This window comes from Phaseolus vulgaris, chromosome 5, assembly GCF_000499845.2.
Source record: "Phaseolus vulgaris cultivar G19833 chromosome 5, P. vulgaris v2.0, whole genome shotgun sequence".
Classification (NCBI taxonomy): Eukaryota; Viridiplantae; Streptophyta; class Magnoliopsida; order Fabales; family Fabaceae; genus Phaseolus; species Phaseolus vulgaris.
In genome coordinates, this window is record NC_023755.2 from 39784313 (window position 1) to 39794761 (window position 10449).

Consider the following 10449-nt stretch of genomic DNA (forward strand, 5'->3'; position numbering starts at 1 on the left):
ATTTTTTTTATTTTTACAAGAAACAAATTCCTTAAATAAGCGATATTATTAAATTATTATATCAGAAATACCTATTTTAAGTTTAAATAAATTGAATTTATTTTTATTAGTTTTCTATATGTATCCCAAAGATGAATTTAGTTTTAGATTTTTTTTTTCATCTATTAATATTTAAAAAAAAACAGAATATATTAATGTGTATAAAAAAAGTTATGAACTACTCCCTGAATAAGGAAAAAAGTGTTGCTAATATATAAGAAAATGTAAAGGGAATACGTTTATAAAATAGAGTTTATGATAAATAAAAATATCTTTTACCGTATAAAACATGTTTCAGGTCTATATTAAATAATAGTTAAATAATTTAAATTATGGTATAAGTTAGTTAGTAGGCAAACCAATCACTCACTCCAAATCTCAAACCGACAACGAAAATTACTGAAATACCCCCAATAATAAGATAATTCCACAACAACCCTTCCGCTTTTAAGAGCCTTCTTTCTTCGTCTCTCTCTGTTTCAATTGCCAACGACACGACACAAAATCAAATGTCCCAAAATTATCTAATCTAGGGTTTCCCTTCGCAAGGTGCAAACCTTTCTTCCCATTCCCACCCCAATAATCTAGGGTTTCATCTGTCTATTTAAGTTTTCTCTCTTCGCCTCTCGCGCTCTCCAATAATCTTGGATTTCCAATTGGCTGCGCTCATTCGCTTTTGGTTTCTTGGTGGTTGTTTCTTTCGTGTGTTGTGGAGGTTGCGGTTGATTTAGATTTTTGGGTTTTTAGGTTTTTGAGGGGTTTTAGGAATGGCTACGGCGGGTGAAGAAGGGCTTGAGTACGAGAGTGATCCCGAAGAGGCCACGAGATCGCTCGCAATGCGGAGAAGGCGCGAGGCCAGTGATGATGAGGAAGGCGACGCCGACGAGAGGAACGTCGCCGTCGATCGCCGGATAGACTATTCCGATGATTCCGACGGCGAGGGTGGCGTGGCGGATTATGACGACGAAGAAGAATTGGAAGAAGAGGAAGAAGAGCAGGAGGAAGAGGAGTTGTTGGAAGAAGAAGAGAATGAGGGTAGGGTTGCAGAGGAAGGAGGTGTGAATGGTACAGTGGTTAAGGACTCTGATGCTGATGTTAAAGAGCCTTTGGAGGAATCAGGGAATGGAGACGAGGAAGAGAAGAAGGAGAATGAACCGTTTGCGGTGCCCACTGCTGGAGCATTTTATATGCACGATGATCGCTTCAGGGATAATTCCGGTGGACGCCAGAGGTGTCTAAATCCTTACTGAAACCTGTGCTTAATTTGTGTTCAGTGTTACGTTGTTGATTTTAAGGTTTTGTTTTGTTTTTTACGTTTGTTTGTTATCTTGTTAGGCGCATGCGTGGTGGAAGGAGACTCTGGGAGTCCAAGGATGACAGGAAGTGGGGACATGATAAGTTTGAGGAAATTACTCTGCAAGAAAGGCACTACAAAGAGGTAATGATTGATTTTGTAAATTACTTTGAACAAATTACTTGAACTTTTTTATTTTTCCTTTTGAAGTGAAAGAGACCCTGTTATGTAATCTATGTAAAATTTAGGGAAGGAGACCTTCAAAGGGTAGTTATAGAGGTCGTGGAGGTAAAACACGAGGTGTTGATCGCAGTGGAGGATATGTTCGAGGTAACAGAAAAGGGTATGATGATAACAGGGGCAATCAAACACAGGCACCAAAGAGTGTTGTCCGAGGGAGAGGACCCCGTAGGTACGAGCCTACTAATAAGAGCAATGATTTAGCATCACAGGCGCAAAATAAAGAGTGAGTACAGACTTTTGTATTTTATAAGATCAGTTGAATTTGTGCTACCTATGCATGTTATACATGTTAAAGGTTCCTGATCATAATGTTGTTATTTCATTTTCTAAGATATGGGAAGCAGCCAGAGAAAGTTTCACATGGTGGTACAGGGAAAACTTTCACTCCAGTCTCAAATTCTGAGCCCGATCCTGTACCTTCCAAGAAACAGGTCTTTGCATCAAATTTGAATTATGCATCTCCCCCTTTTTACCCTTCAAGTTCTTCTAACAAAGATACAAGTGTGACATCAAAAGGGGATATCCAAACTGCTGCTGCAAGCAGGAACATTCGGCCTGGTGTTGTCGATGAGGGTTTTTTTGTTCAACAAAACAATGCACTTCTTCGGGGAAAGAATGTTGTTGATCATGTCAGCATGGAGAAGTTGTATATTGATCGGTCTGGCGCTCCATCTGTTGGGAAAGCTTTTAACAATTTGCATATGCCGCCACCTGGATCTTCTGGAGTTAATGCATCTCAGTCTACTCATTCAAGAGGTACTGGGAGGGGTGGAGCAGTACCAGTGCAGATGAATTATCAGCGTGCTGCCTCTCATAATCAAGCTAGTAAAATTGATCCAACTCAACTCCAGGCTATTCAGAGAACTGCTCCAGGGCGAACTTCACCTTCTGTGCAAGCCCCTGCTCCACAGTTGGGTCATCGACCTGGTAGTGGGTCTCAAGCTTCATCTCCCCCAATCACGTCCGCTGCAATTAGTTCATTGGATTCTGGAGAAATTGATGGAGCTTCAGAATCAGGTAAATTGAAGGGTGCATTGGTTGGGAAGGGAAGGGAAGCTTCCCAGGGTAGCGGAAGGGGCTCTTTTGTTTATGGTGGAACTATGGGCACTGCTGGAAATGTCAATGGTAATCATGGAGATCAGAACTTCCCAACCTTTTTGCCAGGTCAGTCTTAATCCGCTATCTTCTTTGTAAATATCACAGTGCCATTATAGCGGAAAATTTTAATCCAATATAATTATTGTTAATTTGTATTTCTGGCATTGTTATACAATGTTGCCGAACGCCCGAAGTAAAATTAGTAGCATCAATAGTCGGTGGAAAGTCAAGTAATTGTTTACTCTGTTAGAGATGTTGTTGTGGTGAGGGTGTTCTGATTATCGACATCCTCTGGTTTTGTTGTGTGTTTATACTTGTGATTCCTTCAGAACAGATGCATAGACTTTTTTTGTATTCTTTGATCAATTTTTCTGATTTTCACTGGACACTGGTGGGACACAGTTATGCAATTTGGTGGGCAGCATCCTGGTGGCATAGGAGTTCCTGCTGTTGGCATGGCATTCCCTGGATATGTTGGTCAGCCTCAACTTGGTTTGGGAAACTCTGAAATGACATGGTAAGAATATTAATGACCGAATTCTATAATGTGTTAAAATGGTTGAAATCTCCTTCCTTAGTACATACATCTGTGTAAGATGCACATTGCAATTTTCATAAAGAAATTCATAATCAATGTATTTAACTACTCTAATAAACTAATGTTTGGAATATTCATGCACACAAAACCCCTTATTCTTTGTGAGAAAACAAACTTTTGTTATGTTTTAGTTTCCTTTTTGGACACTATTTAGCTACCTATTTTCTGGTTTAGGCTACCAGTTTTGACTGGGGCAGCAGGAGCTCTAGGGGCGGCTGGAGCTTTAGGGGCAGCAGGTGCTTTAGGGGCTACATACTGTCCACCCTATCTCACTGTTGATGGTGCTTATCATCCACGACAACCAGGGCAGACATCTGCAACAGCTACTTCAAGGTCGGTACTTTTATAAGTTTATTATGAATTCGTATTGTTTTACACTTTTCCTATATGTTATTAAAATTTTATGGCTTGGCATGACTGATGATATTTGTATTTTAAGCTATTACATTTGTTTTGTGTGAGTCTGGAAGGGGTGTTTACAATGAAGTGGCCTTTCCCATGTTTTTTCTTGCCTCCTTGATAGGTTTTATGTTTCTGTAGCTTTTTTCTGTTTTATAATTTCTGTTTTGATTGAATGTTTGCAGCAAGGAAAATATTGTGAATAAAGGTAGTAATGAATGGAAGGCACCCCCAAAATCTGGTACGACATTGATATTCTTTTTCCATTTATATTGGTTTCTCGTTGCCATTGGTAATAAATAATTTATTTTTCAAAATTGATCTGTCTGCAGAGACTGTAAATGATGAGTTTGGACAGCGGCATAATAAGCCCCGCAGGCAAGTTGATTTTTTAAACATCTCCATTCTATTCATTTGAAAGAATTTTCTTTTTCTGAATGCTTGAGCATGGTTTTAGCTGTTTTTTTGTTTACTGGTGGCGGCACCTTTTTTTATTTAGATCAACACAATCTCAATGAATGTTGTTGGTTATGTTCCTCCATGCAGATACTCGGAGATGAACTTTGGGCAATGAAGTATTATATAGAATGCAACTTGTTTGAATAAGAAGATAAGGTTTGTTACTGCCCTCGATTGATGCATTATTTTTCTTATTGTTACAGTTTTCTAAGTTTTCGTAATTTTAGTATCACAGGCCTTCTTCCTACTGGTCCTTTGTCCTCCAGCTTTTGTTCTGGAGAGTACTTTGGGCAGCGATATGTTTCAAGAATTTTTAGGTGATTATAGAACTTGTATTTTCGCTGGGAATATCTTTTAACTTATTTTTTAGTGTGTTTACCTTGGACTTTATACACTGACAGACCTCTTTTTCTCCCCGTATTCAATTTGTTTCGTTGCAGTTATATAACCGCCTGTTCATGCTGTTCTCCATTTAAAGAAGTTAATTGCAGCTTGACAGGTGGTAGTTGCTTGTGTAATTGTGCGGTAAGTATGATCGAAGTATAATATGTGAATTTGCAGTTGATGTCTTTTTGTTATAGTTGCTGAGGAAACTATGTGAATTTGCAGATTTTTCTTGCGTTTTGCTTTCGTTAAGCTCGTGAGAAATATAGGCAGACTTTTCTACAACTATAGATGTGGGGAAAGAACAATGATTGTTTTGCAGCAACTGATTTGCTCGTGGAATTGAAAATTTCTGGTGTAAATTATGGTTTTATTATTCATATGGTATTTGACTTGTGGTAAATTATCATGAGCCGTTAATAGTGTAATCTTTTATATTTTTCCACATTCAACCTAGTGTTTTTTTACTGCTTGCTATTTTTGCCTTCTGAACTTTTTTGTTTCTTCTATTAAGACTTGAGACTAAGACTTCGTGTTATCAATAACAGCTTTGGTAGAGAGACTCTTGATGTTATATAGATTTTTAACGTCACATGTTACTCTCACTGGTAATTATAATCAATATCTTGAAAAAAAATCACTATTGAAAAGGCCAATAAATAATACTTTCTTTTTAGATGCTTAAAATTAATTTTGATTCTATTTAGGAACTGAAAAATTGAAGTCTTGTTTAATTTTAAAAAATGGCCTTTGGTGATTAGTTCCTGGCATTATAATAGATTTGGAATTGCTTGATTGAATAAAGTTTTGTAGAAATATGAGAGGGAAATTACCTTCAATCAAACAATATTAGAATACTCTAGTTTTTTACTCTAACCTGAAGAAATAAAAATAGTTTGAATAAATATTTATAATAAATTACATTTATATCAATCTCTTGATATTTCTCCAATGATGCATGATATATCTACTTTTTTTAATGTTTATATTAATCATTTTAGGAGAGTAGTCGTAATAATTTTAAATAATTAAGAAAGATCAATATAATGCTTAAAAGGTGTATGTATGTGTAATATTATTAAAATTAAAATAATTAAAACATTTTTCTGTAGATCCCAATAAAAAAATACCTGATAAATTCACGAAAATCATAGAGTCTTGTAATTTATTCTATATTAATATTAGTATGCTAAATAATTTTAAAAATTAAACCGTTACTAAATACACCACCTTCTCGCCGATTGGATGACGAACTAGAAGCAATAAAAGTCAAAATGGTGGGACCTAGGTCAAACGCCTAGAAGGCCGTTGGATTGATCCAACGGTCAGAATCTGAGGATGAGACTACCGACGATGCAGTGCGGTCGGTGACTGGGAATGAAATTGAGAATGATGGCACGTGCAGGGCGCACGTGGTATTGTAGTTGTTTCTTTCTATCTGAAATAACTCTCAGAAATTCTCACAATGACACTGCAAACTTTCTCTTTCTCTCTCTGAACTCTTCAACCTGTGCTGTTGAATGTGTTGAAAGAAGCTTAGAGGTGTTGAATTGAAGAACAAGCTTCAAGAATCGCTCTTCAAACTCAATAATGCGCAGATCTCGAACGATCCGTGTAATGTTCTCTCCTCTTCTGCTATTTTGCCATTTTTACACAATGGGTTTCTTGGTTAAGTAAACTATGCATTATTCATGTATTGCTATGCGTTTCCTCTTTTGGTTTGGGATAAATAGATAGAAACAAACCCAACTCCATTTCATTACAATCAGCTAAATAAAATTGTACGATTTTACTTCCAGTGGTTTTGGTAGGACGACAGAAGGAGAGATCTTGAGAATAACAAGAAACGAACTGTTTAAGGTTTTGGACAACTTGCAAAAATTATTTTTCTTTCTTTCTTTCTCTTTGGATGAATTATGATGGGAAATTATTTCTTCTGTGTGGTAAATTCAGAAAACTACTGTTCGAGGTTGAAGCGTTCTTGGAATTATCCCTAGAAGAGGATGGAGTGAGGCTTTTTTAGTGATATGATAGTTCAGGAAGATTATGGAAGAAAGCATCAATAGAGGGGAATTTCAGCCTAATTTGGCTAAACAGACTTCATTGAGGTTAGGTGGTAGTTTTAAATCAACGTTATCTGGAAGATCAACTCCGCGAAATTCGCCTTCATTTCGGCGACAGAATTCTGGCCGCACACCAAGAAAAGAAGGAAGGAGCGGTATAGGCGGGGCACTGTGGTTTCGGAGCAATCGTTTACTTTTTTGGTTGCTTCTAATTACCCTCTGGGCTTATCTTGGGTTTTTCGTTCAGTCCAGGTGGGCTCATAGTGATAAGAAGGAGGAATTTTCTGGGTTTGGAACTGGGCCGCGGAATACTGGCTCAGACGCGGAACAGGTTCAGCGCCGTGATTTACTTGCTAGTGATCATTCATTGTCTGCTAATAACGAGACTGATGCAAACATAGCATTGTCTAGTAAAACTATAAATGTAGTTTTGGCCAAGAGAGGCAATGATGTTCCATCTCATCGTAAAACGAGCTCAAAGAAGAGGAGCAGGAGAAGACGTGCTTCGAAAGGTAAATCAAGTGGTAAGCTGAAACCAAGTACAGATGTTAAGGACGCTGATATAGAGGAGCAGAAGCCAGAAATTCCTACGGCCAATGGTACGTATGGATTGCTTGTGGGTCCGTTTGGCCCAGTGGAGGATAGGATTCTGGAATGGAGTCCAGAGAAACGTTCTGGGACATGTAACAGGAAGGGGGACTTTGCACGTCTTGTTTGGTCCAGAAGATTTATCTTGGTATTCCATGAGCTTTCCATGACTGGAGCTCCACTTTCAATGATGGAGTTGGCAACCGAACTTTTGAGCTGTGGGGCTACGGTTTCAGCTGTTGTGCTTAGCAAGAAAGGTGGCTTGATGTCAGAGCTTGCTAGGAGACGGATCAAGGTGCTTGAGGACAAAGCTGATCTCAGCTTCAAAACTGCAATGAAGGCCGATCTTGTCATTGCTGGTTCAGCTGTCTGTGCATCATGGATTGGTAAGAACAGATTGGTAACAATTCATTATTTATATTGTAGTTTTTAGTGTCAGAAAGTAGTTGAAGTTTGTCAAAGGCTTAGTTATTCATCTCAAACTAGTTCTAGAATTATTGGTTTAGTACTTTGTTTCTAAACCTGTCATACAATGATACAATATTATATAATTCGATTGTCTCATTAAATGGGGTTGGCAGAGGATCCTCACCACCATGCCTCACTTCCTGCATATAGATATAAACTTCTAACCTTTTAATAATTTGAAGTTTGAACTATGGAAATTGATAAAACAATTGAGTTTGATTGTACATGGAGGTATGCATATTGCCCTATTGGTTGATTGGAATCTTCAACTCTTATCAAGTTGAAGACTGTGGTGCATTTTGTTGTAATTTATAATTTGTCAATGTGAGTTTGTAATTCCACATCTCTACATGTGTTGATAGAAAATCATTATGTTTTTATATGCATCCAGATCAATATATCGAACGTTTTCCTGCTGGTGCAAGCCAAGTTGTCTGGTGGATTATGGAAAATCGGCGAGAGTACTTTGATCTTTCAAAAGATGCATTGGACAGAGTAAAGATGTTGGTTTTTCTTTCTGAATCACAATCTAAACAGTGGTTAAAATGGTGCGAAGAGGAAAGCATAAAACTTAGATCCTACCCTGAAATTATTCCATTGTCTGTTAATGATGAACTGGCATTTGTAGCTGGTATTCCTTCAACACTTAACACTCCATCCTTTAGTACTGACAAAATGGTGGAGAAAAGGCAGTTATTGCGGGAATCAGTCCGAAAAGAAATTGGCCTAAATGATAGTGACATGCTTGTGATATCTCTGAGTAGCATCAACCCTGGGAAGGGCCAGCTCTTGCTTCTTGAATCAGTAAGCTCAGTACTTGAACAAGGATGGTTGCAAGATGATAAGAAAATGAAAAAGGTATCAAATATAAAGGAAGGCATATCTACCCTGGCTAGAAAGCATCGTATTAGAAAATTGTTGCCGGTGTTGAAGAATGGCAAAGTAGTTTCAAATGATATCTCAAGCAATTCTTTAAGCAGGTAACACAAATTTAAAAAAAGGTTTTATAACTTATGGTTGTGTAGTATCCAATTTTTGTATGTTCCAGTGATCATGAGAATTTTGACATTCCCAGGAGGAAACAAGTTTTGCCTGATGACAAAGGAACAATTCAAAAATCTCTCAAGCTTCTTATTGGTTCTGTTGGATCAAAGAGTAACAAGGCAGATTATGTTAAAAGCCTTCTAAATTTCTTAGAACAGCATCCAAACACCTCAAAATCAATTTTTTGGACTCCAGCCACAACTCGGGTTGCCTCACTTTACTCTGCTGCCGATGTTTATGTTATAAACTCTCAGGTAGGATTAAAGGTTAAATTATTTGTAAAGTAGTACATGAAATGTTTATACATACATTAATAGGTGTAAGTATCCTTCGTTGTTTGAGTGTGCATATGTTTATGAATATAGTTTAAATTTGACATCTATTATATAATATATAGTTCCAAACAAATCTATTTGTAAAATGACTATTGTTTCAGTATGTCTGAAATATTATTATAATGTCATAGTAAGTTATTTTTGTTGAGGCAGATGAAATATGTGTATTTTTTTTTTCTAATTTGGATTCTCATCATATTGTCTTGAAGACTTGAATTTGTACCTAGCCTGTTTAGTTTTCTCTAGCAAACAAATATAAGATTTACAACAATTCTGCTATGAAATTATTTCAAATAACTACAAATCCAGGTTTTGGTTCCGGTTTCTGCGATAAAGAAAAAACATTTCATTTTGCAACTTACATAATTGCTAAAACTACACATTCCAGATACATGCAGAAATCGAATTAATTGTAGAAAGAACTATTTGCTAGTATGCAAAGCTGTTGCTAATCAGCAAAATGGTGAACAGGGGCTGGGAGAAACATTTGGACGTGTGACTATAGAAGCAATGGCGTTTGGTCTTCCGGTATGACTACATTTTCTGCTTAAACTCATCATAAGATAGCTGTTACTGAAGCATATGCATGTAACAGTTGCCAAAAGATAAAAGGCAACAATGCCTTCTGATAACATTTTGGCTCTATTTATAAGAAACTTCTGATAACATTATATTTACTTTGTTTCTTTCTATTTACTTATTCTTTGAAAGTAGTTGATAACTCAATGGTTTTTATGTCATCACATGTGCATTGTCTGTGGTGTAGGTTCTTGGAACGGAAGCTGGGGGAACAAAGGAGATTGTTGAGCACAATGTTACAGGTCTTCTTCATCCTGTTGGACATCCAGGGAATCTTGTTCTGGCTCAGAATCTCCGGTTTTTGCTCAAAAACCAGTTGGCAAGGAAGCAAATGGGTGTGGAAGGAAGAAAGAAGGTACAGCAAATGTATTTGAAGCAACACATGTATAAGAAATTTGTAGAGGTTATTGTGAGATGCATGAGAAGTAAATAAGTGAGAAATAATTGCTTGGTACTTGTAATGCAATACTCCCATTCTTTTATTAGATTGCACAAACCCTTTTCAATCCAATTTATGGGAAAGATTACCATCTCTTCTGGTTTATTTCGTTTGTATATAAACAAGTAATGTTCCTGAAAAGCAATAGTCATCTGTGTTTGAGTGCAAATCAATTAATATAATTGTAAAATAAATTAAATAAAAGGAATTAGTAAAATTTAGTTGAGAGATTAAATAGTAGCATATTTATGTTTTAGAATACAATAAATTATCTTATGTTGGTTTATTGAAATACATGATCTACAATGATTTGTTTACTTAATCAGACAAGATGTCATTTATTTAGTTTATTTGTTATTTTTTATTAATAAACTATGAAATAACTTCACATGATATAAAATTCGATGCCAAGGTGGTGC

General features: G+C 36.6%; 2 protein-coding genes across 4 annotated transcripts; both read left to right on the forward strand.

Moving 5' to 3' along the window:
• The first annotated feature begins 407 nt into the window (after positions 1-407).
• Positions 408-5088, forward strand: LOC137835975 (protein MLN51 homolog). 2 transcript variants are annotated; one of them, XM_068644762.1, is made up of 12 exons: positions 408-1270; positions 1375-1477; positions 1582-1799; positions 1908-2740; positions 3077-3191; positions 3447-3605; positions 3857-3912; positions 4004-4049; positions 4218-4286; positions 4358-4447; positions 4571-4655; positions 4740-5088. In XM_068644762.1, exons 1-9 carry the CDS (start codon positions 807-809, stop codon positions 4243-4245), a joined length of 2022 nt encoding a protein of 673 aa, XP_068500863.1. In that variant the 5' UTR covers positions 408-806; the 3' UTR covers positions 4246-4286; positions 4358-4447; positions 4571-4655; positions 4740-5088. The 2 variants fall into 2 exon arrangements, with proteins under 2 accessions (XP_068500863.1, XP_068500864.1); XM_068644763.1 differs by having other exon boundaries at positions 495-1270; positions 4366-4447.
• Positions 5089-5917: 829 nt separating this feature from the next.
• LOC137835974 (uncharacterized) lies at positions 5918-10135 on the forward strand. Of its 2 annotated transcripts, XM_068644759.1 has the most exons (7): positions 5925-6128; positions 6314-6374; positions 6468-7551; positions 8025-8613; positions 8709-8931; positions 9484-9540; positions 9779-10135. In XM_068644759.1, exons 3-7 carry the CDS (start codon positions 6561-6563, stop codon positions 10022-10024), a joined length of 2106 nt encoding a protein of 701 aa, XP_068500860.1. In that variant the 5' UTR covers positions 5925-6128; positions 6314-6374; positions 6468-6560; the 3' UTR covers positions 10025-10135. The 2 variants fall into 2 exon arrangements, with proteins under 2 accessions (XP_068500861.1, XP_068500860.1); XM_068644760.1 differs by lacking the exon at positions 6314-6374 and having other exon boundaries at positions 5918-6126.
• Positions 10136-10449: the final 314 nt, after the last annotated feature.